We start from the raw sequence: 19,886 nt of genomic DNA, 5'->3' as shown, positions 1-19,886 counted from the left end.
GCAAACCCCCCGTATTTCATAAGGCAGTTTGACAGCATCTCGGCACTCGCAAATGGGCCGGGCACGCGGTACTCCTAGCAGTGCACCCCACATGGGTGGGGTTTGACTCCTCCACCAATAGGGAGGGGCGCACCTGTGGCGGCAGTTTCAAAGCGCCCAGATCACCCAGGTCTCTGCATCCGACCTGCATGGACAGCATAGGGTCAGCATTGTGGCAGATATTTGATGGCCCTGCTCACTTGCGGCGCTGATCAAAGGACAGCTCGTAGCTCAGTTTCCACTTGCACTATCGTCTCCTTCCCCACACGTGTGACTTCCCACTCTGCCGAGGGGCAGCAAGCTGTAGCTGCAGCTGTGTCTTGCACCATGCAGGCAGGTACCAGTGTGCTGGTGGCCAATTGAAACGACCTGCTGGCCGCCGGATGACTGAACGCAGGGCCGACTGATTCTGTTGGAGGGTCAGCGAGCCATGCAGTAGCGCAGTCAAGCCAAGCCATCTCGATTGAGAGTCATGCGAAATCTCACGGGAAGTCGGCACAGGGGATGTAGACGGGAGGGCAGCACTTTCGAATTGATTCTTCTCCTGAATAAAATAGCGTGAGTGCACCGAGAGGGACTGAAACGCGGCCTAGACTCTCCAGACTACAATTTGCGCAAGTAATCCCGCATTGTTTACAAATCACTTCAGTGTCTCCTCAAGGCGGCTGGGTGTCTAAACATTGTGCAATTGGGATTGCGCACCAAGAACTTGCAGATAAACTGAAGTTGTAGACTTTTGCTTGATAGTGGAACAACAAATTATGCGCATTAAACTGCACAATGCAACCACAAATTAGACTTGGACGCACATTTGACACAAATTTTCCCAAATTCTGTCATTGGCATCTGGTACATCCAGATCACTGACCAAGCTCACTTTGCAGCAGAGCCAAACTCTGCTTTATTTTCAGCTGGACGTGCGGAACAGAAATGGACAATCTGTTACTTTCCAAAGCACAAGTTTCTCTTCATACCTAGCAGCAAAAGTTGTTCTTCAAAAGTATTGGGAGAGGCTGCTCTAAAAGTGAAAAAGTAATGACACCGGCGGCAAGGGGTCGCTGTCAGAAAAGCCTGAATCTGCGACTAAAAGTGGTTGCCAGCATAAACAAGCTTAGCGAGCTTTATACGCGCCAATGCGATTTAATTTAAATCTGGTGCTTTTTTTTTTTTGATGGTTTGCGTTATGTCTGGGGGCATAACTGGAGAAGTTGCATAATTGAAGATGTTTTAGTGATCAGCTGTGACAGTGGCGTGCATCAAATTCAGTGGGTTGCAATGGTACGATTAGGACAACAGGGGCTTATTTTTAATGCCAGTCGCTGCAGCTTCATCTTGTCCCCCTGGCTCTAACGTGGGCAATCACCGGTCAAGGCTTATGGACGTTGCTTGAGCTGGCACCAATCCGACGAGGAGATATTGTTGCGTGCCAAGAATTGCAACAGCCACAGGTGGTGAGAGATGCAAAAGAAGACGTATTAAGGGGAACTTGCGGGAGAAAAGGGGGCAATTAAAGAACGTGGCCGATTGCAAGGTGCCGTTCAGCCACCACACGGAGGAACCTTTCGTGGTCGTCCTCTTCCTGGCTCTGCTCCATGGCAGATGCTGTCGGGGCACTGTGTTGTTGCCAGGAAGGCAGGAGCGATTCACCACAGATGAACAGCCCAGCTTATGCATTGGGTGTTAAGTCGGCGTTGTAGCTTGCACCAGACTTGTCTGCCACTTCTCGTGATGCGCTTTCTCACTTTCTCGGCATTTGCACGTACAACCAGTGCAAGGGGGGGGGGGGGGACAGAAACGGAACTACTTGGTTTATTTGTTTTTGCAGCTGTGCTCACGGGGCTGTAAAATTTGCGTGTCATTCTGCTGGGACAGCACCTGTGTGGAGATCTTGAGCATGCCTGGTGAGATGTCACCTGCGTGCTTATAGAAACCCTCACCGAGGACAAGTGAAGTATCCAGCGTAAGGGCAGGCGTTGTCTTCATCTTTGGGGCCGCAATAGCCGCACCTCGATTAGACCGGTCGGCAGAGGGTGGCAGGAGTACGGTCAGAGGTCAGACATTGATTTCACTTACCCAGACTGTCAAAGGTCAGACGACACTGGGGCTCTTGGATTATTAATAGTCCAAGACTCACCGCAGACTGGCCGACACGCAGTTCTTCGGTACCCTTTGCATCCCGGTGGCAAGAGTAGTCCTTGTGTTATCCACGCTGAGTCCAAGACTGGGAATCGAGGAGCCTCCCGCTGTTTGCTTTCACGACGGGGCTTGTTTAGATGTTCTGACCGCCTGGAAGCGCCAGTGGTAACACCTCGCTGTCCCTGTCCCCTCAACCGCAGGTGCGGGGGAGAGCGGCAAGAGCACCATCGTGAAGCAGATGAAGATTATCCACAACGAGGGATTCTCGGACGAGGAGCTGCGCAGCTTTCGGGTGGGCATCTCCGTCGCCAACTTTTGCTCATTACGGGGCACCAACAGTTCGCCGCATGTGCGCTTTGGACACCACGCTGCTGTATGCCTCGCTGCAGTGTCTGCAGCTTTGCTCTCGTGTCACTGTTGCAGTTCTGAACCTTTTTGTGTGAGTCTGATGGGGACGCACAGAACGGGTGTGCGGGGTGCATTTAAAGCGATGTTTGTGTTATGTTGAGAAACGGGCATTGTGGCAGTGTTGTTGGCAAGGGAGGGTCCGCTGCGACTTCTGCTTTGATCTCTACTTTGAGTGATCACCCAACAGTATGCATTAGTATTTAATGGAAAAGAAGTGGTCAGTGTCGCGCTCTGGATGGCAGGCTAGTAAAGGCCACTGGACAGTGCCTGCAGGGTTAGAGAGGTGCCGTTTGACCTTTACAGTGCAATTAATTCTCTTTGTTGTATTTACTTTGAGTGAACTTGAATTGCTGAATTCATCAGCATGCAACAACTTCCTTGGCTTGCACATCTGGGTGAGACGTCGCGTGTCATTCTGTGGCTCAAAAACGTGGTTACTCGGATCACTGCCACTGCTGTTGAAAATGGTGTAATAATGTCACGGAAGCATGACAAACCGAAGTTTTTGGAAAACTTTCAGGTAAGTACTGAACAGTGTGTGCTGATCTGACATCACTGTCTGTAAAGAAAAAAAAAAGAACATTGTGCTAGGAATTGCACTAAAAACAAAACATGTGGCGCACAATATTGCTGGCAGGTGGGGGGGTCAGTTGAGGAAAGCTGTTTCCCTGGTGTAGTAAAAGTGAGCCCAAATGGTGCTGAAGCAACTCATTCTAGAGAATAAGCTGTGTGCGTATGGTTCTGACTGGCCAAGGCTAAGGTCGCCTACACGAGAATGAAGTGCGCAAGTAGTCGTCTAGGGGCGGTAATTAAAACTGAGTTGCACACAGGCAATGCGGTAAAAAAGGAAAAATTTCCTTTGCATGGCGAACATTTGTCTAAGCGTGTGTTTTTAAGAAAAGAAAGAGTGGCAGTGGTACTAAAAAGGCCTGCTGCCTCAATCACCATTGTCACTCATTAGTTGTTGACGTCAGTGTAAAGATTCAGGCTGGATACATGGTAGCATTTCGGCTGGCGTACCCGCAAATTTTCCCGCCATTTTTTCGCGGGGCTACCATGGTTGCCAGACCAGGACTGCCCTCTGTTGATTAGCTCGCATCACCCGTAAAGGCCGCGGATCTGTCAGCCCGCTCTGAATACAAACCCCTGCGCGCTCGCCGCGCGGGCTCGGGCTCGAGCCCGGGTTTTTTTTATTTTTTTGCTTCGTCCCCACGGGAGGTACTACAAACGTATGGGGCCCGTAAAGGCAGTCTGTAAAGGGGAGGGCATTCCTGGTCTGACAACCATGGGGACGAAGCGAAAAAAAAAACCCGGGCTCGAGCCCGAGCCCGCGGCACGAGCATGCAGGGGGTTGTATACCCAGAGCGGGCTGACAGATCTGCGGCCTTTACGATGATGCGAGCTAATCAACAGAGGGCAGTGCTGGTCTGGCAACCACGGTATCCCCGAGAAAAAATGCGGGAAAATTTGCGGGTACGCCAGCCGAAATGCTACCGGATACATTATCCTCCACTACACTTCACCAAGGCATGTGGGACACATTGCTCCTAGTAGTTGAGCTGTTCCATCCAAAAATAATCCCATCAAATTCAAGTTGTGTGTCAAATTCCGTTTTCCTGCGTTTGCAGCTACACTGTCGTGAGTGGGGATGTCGTTTTGTGCTTTTTTTTTTCGGTAAACATAATAGCCTTAACAAGGTCTTTTCGTTCGTTGTTGAGAAAAGTGTAATTGTGGCAGCCTGGTGTAGCCCCAGGCCTGTTGCTCCCTCGTCCCGACAAGCACAGTTCTTGCAAACCACCCTGGTATAGGCGTGAGGAGAAACCTGCAAGCAAAAAGGCAAATGTGGGCAACCACGAGAACAGGGTAGTATGTCGAGTGGCGCTTGTGCACTTTTAGGGCTGCAGGGCTGCTTATTGGGAAGTTTCCACTTGAAAGGTTTCCCTAGAATACTGGAGGTATCAGCTCACATGAAAGTGTTGTGGTTATTTAATATAAAAGAACAAGTCTGTGGGCCGTTCAGTAAGCCCAGACCCCCCAGTCCCCACTTGAAAAAGGTCTATCTGAATGAAGGGTGGTGCATGGGGGAGAGAACTCTGAGGCTGCAGTGTCTTCTTGAGAAGAACGGATGGAAATGTGGTGCTAGTAGTTGAGGACCGAGAGCGAGTGTTGATTTGGGTTCTGGTGTGTGCGCCTGCCTGCAGCCGACGGTGCTGGACAACCTGGTGGGGTCGATGAAGTACGTGCTCACGGGCATGGGCATCCTGCACATCAACCTCGAGAACCCCAAGAACAAGGTACTCCACTGCCGCTCGGGTTCCTCTCTTGGGCTGTCTGGTGGGCACTGCTGGACAGCCGTTGCTTGCGCGAATCGCTTTGTGCATGTTTTGTTGCCGGTGCATGGCTGTGCGTGGTTATCTTATGCTGAAAATTCTGGTGTCAACAAGCCATGGCCAGCTACCTCATCTCATGGAAGCAGAGTGTAGGCTGTTCTTCTCGTTCCTAGACTGTTCAGTGCAGTGTTCTCATTCGGATTGCATGTTTCCAGGGGGGAGACGTTGCCCCAAGATGAATGAGTGCATGCAGTGGCATTTGATTTGATGCCAGTTCTTGACCGCGCACGTAGTCTTGCACGACTACTTCCTCGATGGTCCCTGTGTATTTGAAGGCTCATTGTGGAGCACCGGTCTGCTCCAGCAAACTTTGTCAAGCCCTGCGTCATGCCTGGCCCTGTGAGAGTGCGTCTGTTGTTTGTGACCACCACCGGGGCCACTGCAGCTGCCAAGGGGCGACCGCTCACCGTGTCCGCCCCTGCTCCCCTGTCCCCTTGGTGCAGGCGTATGCGCAGACGGTGCTGAGCTGCCAGTGCTGCTTCGACGAGCACCTGAGCATGCTGCCCTTTGTGGCGTCGGCCCTCAAGAACCTCTGGAACGACAAGGGCGTCCGGCTGGCCGTTGCCCGGGGCTTCGAGTACGAGCTCAACGACTCCGCCCTCTAGTGAGTCATGCTGACGCCGCGTGTCTTCTCTCCGTTTTGTCTCTGACAGCTCCTCCCTTGGATGCTACCCTAGATGTTAGCTTGAGAAAAGGGGATCCGCTCCCCAAACTTTGCTGCAGAGTTGCCCAACACGCACCAGTTGCTGTGAAACTCCCTGTAGGCCCCACGTATCGAAAGGCAGTCCGCCGTTGGCCCCCCCCCCCCCCCCTGCACTGGGGGCAGCAAATGGGCATGCATGATGGGGCAAATGGACAAGCCTCGTGCAAACATAAGTATGAACAGTACCTAATGTAGCGTTCCCTCATTTGAAAAGCAAGCTTTGTTTTATTAGGTTGTGTCATTAAAGTAAGTGTCTAGCAGAGTCCAAATTTTGTCCCTAGCTAGGTGCCAACACCTGTACACTTACCTGCCCCCCTTGATGACAACAGAGCAGGGTGGTCACACAGCCCAGTTCTGGAGTTTCACAACTGGGGTGTATTGAAGAACTGGGAGTTTGCTGGGAAGAAAAGGGTCGTGGGGCTACGCTACTACAGGGAGGCAACAGCAGCATATCTCTATTTTCTCTACTCATTGACATCTCTCTCTCTCTCTCTCTCTCTCTCTCTCTCTCTCTCTCTCTCTCTCTCTCTCTCTCTCTCTCTCTCTCTCTCTCTCTCTCTCTCTCTCTCTCTCTCTCTCTCTCTCTCTCTCTCTCTCTCTCTCTCTCTCTCTCTCCCTCCCTCCCTCCCTCCCTCCCTCCTTCCCTCCCTCCCCTCCCTACGACATCACTTAATTCAAGATAACTAACCTTTGGTAGCTCCTTCGCAAACTCCTTTCCAGCCTCAAGGGGTGCTTCTTTAGCCGAGAAAGGATGAGAGGTACTGAAAGACTCGCATTTCACACGGGGGGAATCCTACAAGCAGTTCTGACTGGCATATAAGCATTCGAGGGAGCTGGAGGGACCACTGCAATTGTACAGTCGCATTACGTGGAAACGGCTGTGGTTGACAAGTCCCTGTGGCGTTTATTGTATTCATTTTTTATGTTTTTGTAATCCTTTGCATTGTGCAACTGTTGTGATTTAGCCACAAACGAAAAGCACAATACGTACTGACGTTTTTATCTTTTTCTTGGTTTGTGCAGCGCTGGGGTAGTGCTGTAGCGTTGACGGGTCCTGTAACAATTTTGCTGCAAATTTGTTGAGCAGAGGTTTGTATTTGTGCAAGCGCTTGTTGTTTTACTCGCGACGTGATGGGGCTTCAGTCGAGGCACTTGTGTCTCGGGGGCAAATGAAGGTGTCCAGAATCAGTTCCGCTGTGCTTTGTCAACTTAACTGGCTCTTGTTGGACGACATCGCAATAGAGCAGCTTACAACTGGCTACCCTGTCAACTTGCAGTCTTCTGATTCAGAGGCACTTGAAATGCCCCCTGCCCCAAAAGTATGGCATTGAGTTTGTTCTCCCCCCCCCTCTCCCCGTGCCCTGCTGCTGCAGCCTGTTTGAGAACATGGACCGCATCTGCTCGGAGAAGTACATGCCCTCGTCGCGGGACGTGCTGCGGGCACGCGTGCGCACCAACGGCATCATCGAGACGCACTTCAAGATCGACGACATCGTCTTCAGGTGCGGGCAGGCATCTACTAGCACAGCTGCTTTGGTCTGGGCACAACTGGGCCCTCTTTGATGGGCATGGTGGTAGCTTCAGTGGGGGAGGCGCTTCTGGCAGGTGAGGCTCGCAAGTGGGTAAGCGTAGTGGGGCGCTAAACGAGCAGTTCCAGTTCCTTTCCGTGTTCCCCAGCTCCCAAAAGAAAACGAGAAAAAAGTGGGGGACAACACCCGCACCAGCAAAGCTGGGGCAGGTTGGCAGCCAATTAGATATAAATGAACAGGGGAAAGCGCCCAAAATGTAAATTTCAGAAAAAAAAAACAATTATTCGATTATTGTTTTTGTCTGAAATTTACATTTTCACCACTGAAATGGTGGGGCGAGTGCGTCTAAAGATGCATAGTGCATGAGGGAGTGATTGCATTGCCATAGGCATGTGGTACCCTTTGGGCCCTGAATATGTTCAGGCTGTTCAGGATGTTCACTGGTGGCGGACAGGTTGAAGGTGCACTGAAGGCAACCAGCGAGTGGGTTTCAAATGAAAGTCTGACCTTGCCATAGCCATTTTAGCGTTTATTAGTAGCCAAAAGATGCCTTAATTGCTGGCAAATCTCTAATCAAACGCTGCTCAAACGTGACGCAAACAGTGACTGCAGTCACTGCTTGCGTTGCGATAAACAGGGAGAAAGCGAGGCAGTGGTGACGTGTAGCGGTATTGAAGCAACCGAGTACAACGCTACCACATACCGAGCGGTTTGGTCAGTTCCAGTCAAATAAGTCGTTCTTTCTCAAACTCCCACGTCCTTTGCAACTCCGGACCACTGAGCGAAATGTTCCTTCATAGAACCCTTGATCAGTATCGATGCTTTGTCGAAGAAAAACGTGGCCTTTTGAAGCCCTGTGCATCTTGGCGCCGAACCAACCGCTCGAGTGTAGCTCGCACACTTCCTCGGAAGCGGTACGGCCGTCCCAAGTGTGGACAAGTAGCGCCATCCAGCGGCACCCGGGAAAGATTCTGCGTTCGGCAGACGATTGAAGCACTTCCAGTGCAAGTTGTGCGATATAGCCAGTGGCGGCAGCACCTGCCTTCACATTTTCAGGATTTTCTACCTGATTTTGAAAAGCCACGCATAAGAGTGATATATTCATGTTCTTGGTGAGGTAATGTATCAATTTAGAAGAGCAGCCTGTATTTTTTTACTTTATTGTCCCTTGAATGATATTGTCGCGAACCATGTATAAGTTTATTGTTTGTTTTTGCTGCCCGGCCATGCCTGGCTTTGTTATCTGTGTCCCAAGCGAAGCGCGTCTTCCATTCTTTATTTTTATGCCGCACGGGCTATCACATTCATATTCACATAAGCAGACTGTCTCGCCCTAACGTCACTAGCCCAGAATGATCTTCTGTGATCTACAATGTTCTGGATGTAAATTGATGGTTCCAGAAACACTCGCGCCAAGAGATAAAAGCCTGCAGAGCAGGCGCCATGGCATTTGAATTGCCGACACCAGTTTATGCATGTCACTTTGTTAATTGCTGTATTGCCGCCTTGTATTCTTTGAGTTGTTAGGGGAGCACAAGTTCGCTCCAGTAAACTTGTTTTTCTTGAAGACAACTGCGTCGTCTTTTACAACGTGACAATATGCACTGGTGGGCTTGTGAAGTGAGAGCTTTTAGAGGCCTCATCATTCTTCTGTTTCTGGATCTGAGGAAAAGAATAAAGGTAGGCGGGGGAGGGGACTTCAGTAGGAGGGACGGCGGCTGCTGGCTTTCCCACCACTGTTGGATTCCCACCGGTGGGTGGCTTCCCGCTCAGTGTCATTGGCCAAAACCATTGGTCTCTTTAGGGTCGTGTTCTTCCAGCTGCTTCTAGTGCTCTCTTTGCACTCGGTAGCGGCCATGCTTGTGTTGCGACCACCGGCTGTGTTGCTTGCTTCAGCGAGTACGTCTGATCTCTCTCTGCCAGCACCATGTCTCTGTTGTTGTTCATAAGCTCCCTCCTTTTCGGCAGTTTTCCCTCAACCTCCCAAGGCCCAGAGTGGTGCCTGCCTTCCTTCCTTGCGTGGCATTTGTGCCAGCTCTTGCCTTGTCCCCGGGGGATTACACGCATTTCTCGGGGAGGTCCTCCCGTTCAATGTTTTGATCTGCTCGGGTGTTAGCGAGAAGCATCCGGTGAGTCGTGCCATGTTCCCGTGCTTCCTCTTCTGGTTCGTGCTGGCGTTGGTCAAGTGTTGAGTGCGTTCCGGGTTCCCCTTGCAGGATGTTCGATGTGGGCGGGCAGCGTTCGGAGCGTCGCAAGTGGGTCCAGTGCTTCGACGACGTCAAGGCCGTCCTGTACGTCGTGGCCCTGAGCGGCTACGACATGACCCTCCAGGAGGACCCCACTGTGGTGAGCGGGGGTGGAGGGGAAATTGTGGTGGCTTCGCTTGGACAGCCTTCGGTTTGCTCCATTACCCTGGGTGCTGTGAAGGGAACGACAGGAGTGGTAGTGTAAGGTTTCTGTCATCGTCTGCTCTACTGTTGTTGGGCCATCTTAATAATGAAAGGAACACTTACGTGCGTACTGAGAATCGTCTAATTAACTTTACCTTTTACCTCATTAAATCTGTATCTTTGAAAGGTCTCCTTGGACCCTGGCCCTCTCCATCGTCCCAGAGAAAAGTGCTGGTTGCCGTATTTGCCTTTTTACACGGAATCGGCGTCGCAGAGACAATTTAGAACTTTACCTGTGAGAGCGTGTGGACTTTTACGTCACCACGCAAAGCTTTGTGTTCACTTTTTCTTTTAATCTCTTCTTTTTCCCCCTGCCTTCCTTCTGCCCTACTTCTTTTAGGGCCTTTACTCCCTTCTCCCCATCCCCGCAGAGTGCGTGTAGGTGGGACACTCCGGCAAACCTCTCTGCTTTCATCTAATAAAGAGCTATCTCTCTCTCTCTCTCTCCCTCCCTCCCTCCCCCTCCAGGATTTGGAGGCCATGCTCTCAGTGCTTTTCAGCCACTTTTTTGTGTGCACCTCATTCTTTTTGCAGGAACTGCCATTTCCTTTGCAGCACTCACTTTTTTCACCAACTTGGGGGTGCCAGCTTTGACAACGCGCTAGCTAGCCCCCCAGGGTGGACTTTTGACTGCAATGATGGCTGATGTGCAGCTGAACATAAATTGTGCAGTTTAAAATAGATTGAAGCGCTGAATTTTTCTTGGTGCAAATGTGGGGTGACATTTTTTTCTCAAAAATTTCTCGAGTTTTAAGTGGGAAAGTCACATCACTGTAAAAGACGGTCATTTGTACCCAATGTTGCCACTGGCATCGGAAGCAGGTAGATGTGAACTTTCCCTACCATGCCGTAAGAATTGTCACCACGCACTAACAAGGGTAAGTGGCCATTTTCTCAGTTGGCACTGAGGAGACGTTAGCGCAGTTGCAAGTCTACCGAGCCTTCTTTCGTGCAACAGGAGGAGACTGTTGCACGAGCTGTGTAGCGAACCTGCACTTGCATTGCCTAACACCGTGTTTGCGATCATGGACAGTGGAGATTTGTGGTGCCGCTGCCCCCTTGTGTGCTAAAGACTGCTCCCTTCCTTTGTGTGCGCAGAACCGGTTGCACGAGAGCCTGAAGCTGTTCTCGTCCATCTGCAACAACATGTTCTTCACCGACACGTCCATGGTCAGTAGTTTCCCACTTGCCTCTCCAGGGGCAGGCTCCCATCTTGTTAGGCTTCGTAGCACGGGTGGGTCAGTGAGCGAAAAAATGTGGCCGGGAAGGCACGACACGAAACTCGGCTGTTTGTGACGACACCCAGACCAGTGCTCTCTGGGGAGCGGTGCAGTTTTGAGTGCTGTGGGTGTGATGTGGTATGTGGCTCATCAGGAACATCAGTAGAGGGAGTAACCCTGATGATGAGACTGTGAAGTGGGCATAGGGGTCACCGTGTGAACACCTCCCCCTTTCACTGCCTAGTGTCTTTATGGCTGGTCCTTACTCCCTGCTGGTTTCTTTCCTTTATTTTTTTTCCCTATGTTTGCTTGGTGGAAGTTTAATGCTAGTAATGCGCTACAGGACTCTGCAGCACATGTAAAAACTTTATTCGGGGTTACGAGATAAAAGAAAGTTGCACGGAATACAAACCAATTAGCCTGCTAACTAGGATGTCCACGTGTTTGCGAAGCAATTTAGGGCGATATTCTTGAGAACGCTGCACCACACCAAGCAGCAGCCGGCAGCGAACACGCAGGTGGCGAGACTTCCCTGGCAGCTTTGGCCGCATCCGACTCGCCACGGCCAGCGCAGCCGTGACGCAGAGATGAGATGAAGCGACGCGGATGGAGAAACGTGCATTCCATCTGTTGTCTGAAACATGTGATCCGTGCATTTATGCAATTTTCCTATGGGTGGCGCGGCATGCCCACAATTTTTTTTTATTTGTTCATTTGTTCTGTTTTTGCGCGAGCTGTCTCGGGAGTGGCAGGGAGTTCAGTGGTGATGCAACAGAAGTCTACTCGGGCAGGGCAGGGGATGTGCGTGTGTGATTGTCCGAGCTATCACGGGAGCGGCAGGGTTCAGCCCCCAAGGGGACGTAAGTGCGAGTGTGCGGTGGACGTACCTCAGTGCCACATACGCCGTGGGTTGGGCAAGGTGGTCTTGATCCATAGGAGTGAGGGTGCTGGTATGGGCCTGCTGGTAGGGCATGGCAACGAATTGGAGCGCTAGGACAGCGGGACAAGCGACTCAACACACACAAGGCGCCAGTGGGAAATGTGAGGTTTGTGTGTCGGCGTAAAAGCCTTGTGGGTGTTGACCCACTTGTCCCGCTGTGCAAGCGCTTCAATTCATTGCCCTAGGAGTGCCCATCAGGCGTGCATATTATAAAGAGGGCCCTTTCCTCTAACGAGTGCTTACGAATAAACGGTCGGCACTGTGTGTATGAATCTTCGGACCGCTCATTGTGGCTGGCTGTGTTAGCTAAGCAAGCAGTGAAGCTTGTGACCGCAAGTGGTCGGTCGGGCCCCCATGGGTTCTAGAAATGGTCCCACTCTCTTCTTCAGCAAAGACTCGAACCTTGTAACAGACTCCATCAGGGAGGCCTCTTCTCTGTGGTCCGCAGCCGCAAAGGACAAGAAGTCCAGGAGGCCACACGTAGTCTGACCTGTGCTGTCCTACGTTTGTGGTAGTAGTTTTGTATTGCTGCTGTACCATAACGCACTGCTGCCTTTCATTTCATCACGCGTAAGCAGCAGCTATAGTTGTTGTGTGTGTGTCATTGAATCGCTGTGAGGGAAATTGGGGAGGGAGGCGCAGCATTGGTCAAGTAGCGATGTCTCAGCAGTTAAGGGGGGACATGGCTCTTAAAACTGTCTTTTAATTTTTAAGTAAACTCTGTGCAACTTGTCACTCTTGCTGCTTTCCTCCCACTGATTTCATATATGCCATTGTTTTTTTAGTAAGTCAACTAGTTCCCAAGGTAATTAGAGATAATTAGTCATTTTTGGAGTAACAAAGGACAAAACAGTGTTGGTCGTAGGACTGTAATCTTGACATTTTCCAACACTCTGAACCCTGGTGAGTGCAATAAGAGAACCGGTTTTTCGATGCACCGCTTGGAACTAATTTTAGAGTTCATTAAACTTCGGTGTTTGAAATCGGTATTCAAAATGGTTCCTTGCCGTTTTGCCACTGGTGCCACTAAAGTTTAATAGCTCTAAAATTAGTTCCAAGCGGTGCATCGAAAAACCGGTTCTCTTATTGCACTCACCAGGGTTCAGAGTGTTGGAAAATGTCAAGATTACAGTCCTACGACCAACACTGTTCTGTGTATTGTTCGTCCAAAAATGACTAATTATCTCTAATTATCTTGGGAACTAACTGACTTACTCAAAAAATAATGCCATATTTGAAATCAGTGGGAGGAAAGCAGCAAGAGTGACAAGTTGCACAGAGTTTACTTAAAAATTAAAAAAAGTTTTTTTTTTTTTTTTTTTTTTTTTCAAGAGCAGTGTCCCCCCTTAAAGGGACACTGAAGTGAATTTGTCAAGCTCCCGTTTTTGCTTGCACTGCGTAGACTGGCTCAAATTAGCACACTTTTCATCGTTTATTCGGTTGACAAATCGGTAATTATTTTACAAAGCGCGAAAGAAGAAAAACTACCATGCGCGGTTTGCGGCGGCCGCACCAACTAAAGCTGTGACGTTAGGAGGAGCGGGCACCGTGATTGGACGATGCCCAAGGTGAGCAACCAAACAAGTTTCGGTTTCGGTTCTGTAAAACACAACCGTTGGCGTTGTTGGACGGGCATTCTCAATAACTCAGTAATCATCGTGCCGCGCTTCTGCCATGTTGTCAGCTGTAAAAATGCATAAAGATAAGCCTCCTAGGACGGATTGGAATCGTAGCATTCACTAGCCGAAACCTACGCAGTGCATGAACGCCCTCCGCGTACCCGCAGACGCCCAAATGTCATGCGCTTTTCCCCCATATTTGGAGCTTGCCTCCCTCATGCCTGTGTCGTAAAAAGCGTGTTCGCACCAGGCCAAGGTTCTGTTCATTCTGGCCTGTGCCCACTGCCTGCAAGCAGTCGGTGCTTATGGCAACAGCATGCCAACGAGAACTCGCTAGCGCGCCAGTGCCAGCCTGCGCGCGTTTTGTGAACTAGTTCGTGGAGCCATGAACGTTGCGGCCCAAAAAAATGTGAACTCAATATAGAAAACATCGGCGGAAAACGAAAAAGTTAACTTACAAAAAAAAAAAAAAAGCACGCACCCGCGGGGATTCGAACTCGTGACCTGCAGAATACTTGCGGTGGCATAGCTAGCAAACCAGACCACTCGGCCACGGAGGAGGATCCGCTGGCATGGGTAATATAGGGTATATATTGTATAACCAGTTTAAACTTTTATTTAGTTTTGGCATTTCAAGCAGCTTAGGTGACTATTTGTTGTATTGCGCTCGTGCAGTAAGCGTCGCCCGAGTTTCCACAATAGCTCACGTCTAGCAATTGCATTTCATAGACGGAAAAGCGTTCGCAGATGCGTAGTCGTGCTGCTGACCGCTGTGCTTGTTCGCCCAGCGCAAAAAAGTGCTTCCCGCACCCTAAGTGTACGCTGTACGGTAAAAATATCAGTTGATTTTATTTCCTTAGTACCTATATTGACTTCGCTGACTCTTCCCCCGCCTTCAAGAGTCCTTATATTTTCCTACTGGCATACCAGTTAGCGAAGCGTCGCATGTGCGCTTGTGCAGCGCTTGTGTGAAGCGACCTTGACTTGGAGCTAGATACAGTGTACAAACTAACCAAGTAAAGAAAGGCAAATTCTACCATTCACAAACGTGTCCTGGCTTCGTTTCAACTGAGCGAACGAATTGCGACGACCCGTCGGCGGCCGGCGGACGAAACGCTGGGCCGATTGACTCTGTCAGAAGGCCGGGGAGCCGTGCAGTAGCGCAGCCAATTGCCAGCTTATCCCCTCCTGACGTCACACGAAAACGCCGCAGAAAATGGGCGAGCGTAAAGAGAGGAGGACAGCATTTTCGAATTAATTTTTCTACTAAATAAAATCGCGTAAACGAGCCCAGGGTGGTCGAAACATTGCCTGGGGACTCCGGACTACAATTTGCGCAAGTAATCCCGCAATGTTTACATATCACTTCAGTGTCCCTTTAACTCTTTCACGACGGCACCATAGGCAATCGGAAGCCGGCGTCCGATGATTTTAAATCTCCCGCAAAATCTGAAACCCGCGCTCCACAGACAACCATCGTCATCTGGTGTGTTCATTGGCAACTTCTCTTTCAATTTCAGTTTCGTTTGTTTATGTGTCTCGTGTTGTGGCGGCATAGGAAGAGAAATTTGAACCGAAGGGGGAGGGGAGAGGGAGAAAAAATGGCGTCGGGTTCGCGCCACGCTCCGCACAGTCGGACTGCTGTAGCAAGCACTTCGGCAGCTCCTGCTGTCGATTTTTCTGATTCCAGCAGCAGTGAGGGGTCAAGCAATGATGTGGGATCTTCAGATTTCAGTTAGGACGACGAAGCTCCGGTTCAGGTGCCTCACCAACGCCGCCTGTATAAACAGTGCCTAACGCGTGAGCGAAAAATGGCCAAACAGCCACTCTCCTGTTGCTCTCTCCTACCCTTCCCCGCTCCGTAGCCTTCCAGCGTGCTTTCGTGTCCGCCAGCCAGCGCCGCTTCTCGGAAACTATGCAAAATAGTGGAAAGTTTGTTTAGCGTTCCCGAGGCGGCGCTCCTACGCCTTCTTGTTTTTCACCATGCCTGTCTCTCTTGGTCTGTCACTGATAAAACTTCCTTTGTCACGAGGCAAAATCCCTTGCGCTGCAGCAGGCTGATGCCGGCTTTGCGCGCTTATCTACTCGGATCACAGGCCCTGAAATTTTCTGAGTGGGGCATCCCACCTCTATCCCCTCCGCATTTAGGTATTGTTTTGACCCCGCTGTTCGCACTCCGCATCGGTACGCACTTCTAAAATTGAGGACTGTACTGTAGAAGCGCCCGGACAGCGTGGCGGGATCCCAGCTGCTTATCCTTATGTTTCCTATAATTTTCTGAAGTCTACAAGCACGTGATATTATTGGAAAGTAATCGTAGAAGTGAGCGCCTGAACGAAAAACGCGCACGCAAGTTTTTCTTCTCTAAATACTCCAGAAAAAAAAATATCAGTAAAATAATGGCTGCCCCAGCAGAAAATATCGTTTTTCTGTTAGCTATATGTCTACCCGACAATCAGTATGTTCTTACACTATTTCAGTTCGCCTCCGTCTTTATCTTTCGAAAAATGCAGCAAGTATGAAGCGAGCGACACGTTGAACGAGATCCCCAGAGCGCCACAGAACTAGCGCCCCGTCGCGGCTAAGATGTAAGCGAAACGGCCCTTGAAGCCCAACAGGCAAGCTGACAGACACACGTCGTAGAAGTGGGTGCAGCGTTCGCGACTCGCGAGCAGTGACGTAAGGCGAGATGTCCGCCGGAACGCGCCACATAGCGGATCAGTGCCTGAACTAAGCGTCCCTACCCTTCCCATTGAAAAGCGCGCGACGCGTCAGGCAATGTTAATACAGGCGGCGTTGGCCTCACACTTCAACAAGCGCTGGCAGGTAATTTCGTTGTGACTCCGCGCTGTATTTATAAACAAAACGTGCTTCTTATCTGACGACTGCGGTTTAGATTTTGTGTTTAGGGTCTCGAGAGCGTACGGCCGGGATATTTTGCCAAATGCACCGCGCCGTATCGCGCTATCACCTTCAAGATAACCTGGCGCTCGTGTCAGATTAGCGCTGCAGGGTTCAGGTGCGACGCTTGTCGAGAGTGCTCGATTTTTTTTTTCTTGTTTTTTACCACCGAACTGATACGAATTTTGTGCGAGGACACAAAAGAGTATACCGCAATTACCCGATTCTAACGCGCACCCAATTTTCCTGACAAAAAAACTAAAAAACTTGCACCTCCGATTGTAACGCGCACGGAACTGTGTGAGCAAGAAAAACGAATGCAAGAGAAACAGGTGATTTATTTCCCGAAGTAATCTCACTCATCTCACTCCTCGTCGATCTCCGCTGACCACAACATCTCGTCGTCGGTGCCGTCAAGCACGTTCGCAATGCCACACTTTTGAACTGATGTTCAACCATGGTCGATGGGATAGTGGCCCACGCCTCACACGCCCATCCCACGAGCTTCTCCAGAGGCGCATGCTTCAGCCGACCTCTCATTTTGAACGAGTGAGAGCCGCTGCTGCCATTGCTGTTATCAAGCGCGCAAGTGGAACGATTTGATGATTTGTGTGAACGCCGATAGAAAAGCCTAGGCGCCTATGCTTCCTGCGTCCGAAAAATCGTTGCTAAAAGCTTTAGCGCCATCTTGACATGGCGATGGCGATGGGTGGGACGAAATTTCCGCTGTTTCGGTTTCGGTTTCGTATCCGATTCTAACGCGCATGCGATTTTTCGACCTATTTTTCCGGAAAAAAAGTGCGCGTTAGAATCGGGTAAGTACGGTACTTGGATGCACGTTTTACAGAGACTCACTCACCCTTAAGTGCCCTCGCAGCGTGGCACAGCCGTCAGTTGCGCTAGGTTGACGGGCCCTCAAAAATCCAAAACTTGGTGTACATTGTTGATTTATATATTGAATCATAGCCAAGGAACGTAGGAACAATTTGTATATCTTACAATACCTGAAATAATTTTTAGTCTCGGTAAAAGGGCCGATTTGTGATTTTCGTATACTTTTCTTGGGGGCTTTTTTCTGATTACTTGACAAATAAACTGTAAGTAATTGTACCTTTAACAAAACTGCTGCTTTGTGTTTGGAAGAGCAATCTACAAGCTACAATTTCATGCATAGCAAGGCTACGTGTGTCCAGTAGCTCAAGAGAAAAAAAACGTTTTGTGGAAGCACTTAAAATCGGCCAATTTTCCGCTGTAACGAAAGGGTTAAAAGCCATCTTTCACTGCCACATAAACGCTGGTTGGGCTACGGGAACTTTCGTTTCAAAGAGGCTTGGTCCGCAACATCCCTTCAGCAATTGTCATTTTGGGGGCACCCACCCAATGAGCGACGACAGTTGCACCACGCCTGTTCCTGTTGCACAAGGGTGGGGTCCCTTTGAACTCTCCCCTTTTTCTTTTTTTTCCTCCCGTATGGTGCAGATCCTGTTTCTGAACAAGTTGGACCTGTTCCGAGAAAAGATTCTCTACTCGGACCGGCATCTGCGCTACTACATGCCGGACTACAAAGGTGAGGGGGCTGGGTGGGGCCGTAATTGTGCTGGATTCGAGTTCTGATCTCAGCTGCTGACAAGGCTAAAACAGCTCGCTGAAATTGCGTGCCGGGGTGGTTTGCACGTACGTCGCAGCAGTAAACAGCAGCATAATCAATCGGGCCGACTTGCGTGTAATGTGCGAGCAGATTTTGCAAGCGCAAAAAAATGAAATAATAATCCCTATGTGCATGCGTGCACCACATTGACAATTATGGGTTGCCACTTTTGCAAAGCCCGGAATTGGTAATTGGAAGGGAACAGGAATGCAGTGGCTAATTGAGAAGCAGATAGAGATCGTGTTTGTGAAAGTGTCAACTTATGAGTCAAAGTGTCAACTTTTTACTGAGTTACTGCGTGTTCTTGGTGCATTTGGCTTTTTCTTGCAATATTGCTAGCCCTCGATGACAGGAGGTGTTATCCCTGCCAACGAACACACAATTGACACTGATCCCGGCTGAGCCATTTCAGAACTGGACGTGAATTGTTGTTGTTTTTTTCCCCTCCATCTTGAATATAATGCCCATGCACCACTGGCATCTCGAACGTATTCGAACTGAATCCTCTGCTACTCAAATGCAAATGGTATTGCACTCCACTGGTTTTTTTTCGACATGGAATGCAGTTCAAATGTCTGTCAAGCTGAATGATCATTGCATGGGGCACTCAAGGCTCTCAAATGGCTTCAAAACATGAACATTTTCTCCCTTGTCCACAAGGCTTTCCCGTGGCTTTCAGAAAATGAATACTGAAAAGAAAATAATAGGTGTCCTGTGCAGTTTTTCAAAAAGTTAATATTCTTGCAAGTTTTGTCGACCTCAGTGATGCTACTGCTGCGCCAATTGCGCCAAACTGCGCCCAAGTGCTCTGGCTGCTACATCCTGCTACATTTCCTCTAAATTAGGTGATTCTGCGCCCAACCTGCGCCCAAGGGTGTACGCCGACTTTCAGAAACGAAACTAACTACTTGAGGTTCCCCATTGAAAGCGACATCGCGGTGCACCTGTTTTCAGGACGCAATCCGAGCCAAGCCAAGGCAAACTGGCCCTTGTTGCCATAACGGCGGTGATGCGTTTTGCGGCTGGCGCCTCGTAGGTGTTGCAAAATTCCCCCCCCCCCCCCCCCCCCCTCCGCCTCCTACCCGAGACGGTTAATTCCGTGCAGTGCGCTTCCCACCTATTGCGCTCGCGAGACCATCCACCGCCGTCGCGACCGTCCGCCTCGTGGTCTTCGGGCCGTGATATGCGTGCCGTACTCGTGAAGCTCGGCAACAACGTCAGGCGTCGTGAAATTGCCGTACTCGCTCGCCAACACGCCGCAGCAGCGTACGCGTCGACCGGGTGCTGGCGGAGTTGTGCTGGAAGAAAAGTAGGCAAGAGATGAGGACGCAGGAGTAGTAGTTACAGTGGAATCTCGGTGATACGATTCTGGGTGATATGAATTTCGGGATGATACGAATTTCTGATAAGTCCTGGCGAAATTGCATTGTTTGAAATGGGAAAAATTTCGGCTCTTACGAACGGACCTGCGCTGCCCGGCGGATGATACAAATGAAGCGGCGACATACGGGCTCTCTGTCCTCCTTGTCGCTCTTTCTCCAGGAACGGCCGGGCTGTTGTTTTCTGCTCGCGAGAACGCGCCGCGCACTCCACAGGCATGCTGACGCCGCCGCGAAACCACCCGCACACTACTCGGGGTGCGGCCGGCCGCGGCAACATGACGGCGGTTTCGGTCGTGGGGCGCTCAAGACACCGCTTCTAACCGCTCTTTAAAATGACGCTCAAAGCACACACGCAGTTTCTTGTGCGGTAAATGAGCTAATAGATGTGAGCGAAAACGGTGCTATAAAACATTATCCGCGCCGCTAGTGAAAGCGCCCATGAAATATCTGTCGGGGAGCTAAGCCTAAACATTTCCGGCGGAGCCAACCAGAGCGCTTTGTAACTGCTGCCATGAGGCGCT

At 50.3% G+C, this 19,886-nt stretch overlaps 1 protein-coding gene across 1 annotated transcript in view; it reads left to right on the top strand.

Annotated features, from left to right (window-relative positions):
- The window catches only part of LOC144138876 (guanine nucleotide-binding protein G(o) subunit alpha-like), a 36,560-nt gene that overhangs the window by 6,345 nt on the left and 10,329 nt on the right, over positions 1 to 19,886 (top strand). Inside the window, exons 3-9 of the mRNA XM_077671374.1 lie at positions 2,376 to 2,467; positions 4,785 to 4,877; positions 5,417 to 5,577; positions 7,050 to 7,178; positions 9,422 to 9,551; positions 10,754 to 10,825; positions 17,815 to 17,902. Coding sequence (XP_077527500.1) covers positions 2,376 to 2,467; positions 4,785 to 4,877; positions 5,417 to 5,577; positions 7,050 to 7,178; positions 9,422 to 9,551; positions 10,754 to 10,825; positions 17,815 to 17,902 — 765 coding nt within the window. The remainder of the gene's footprint in view (positions 1 to 2,375; positions 2,468 to 4,784; positions 4,878 to 5,416; positions 5,578 to 7,049; positions 7,179 to 9,421; positions 9,552 to 10,753; positions 10,826 to 17,814; positions 17,903 to 19,886) is intronic.

The sequence above is a fragment of the Haemaphysalis longicornis genome, unplaced genomic scaffold (genome assembly GCF_048455015.1).
Source record: "Haemaphysalis longicornis isolate Haplotype H1 unplaced genomic scaffold, Haemaphysalis longicornis Haplotype H1 scaffold_5, whole genome shotgun sequence".
NCBI lineage: Eukaryota > Metazoa > Arthropoda > Arachnida > Ixodida > Ixodidae > Haemaphysalis > Haemaphysalis longicornis.
This window is presented reverse-complemented; position numbering and strand designations above follow the sequence as displayed.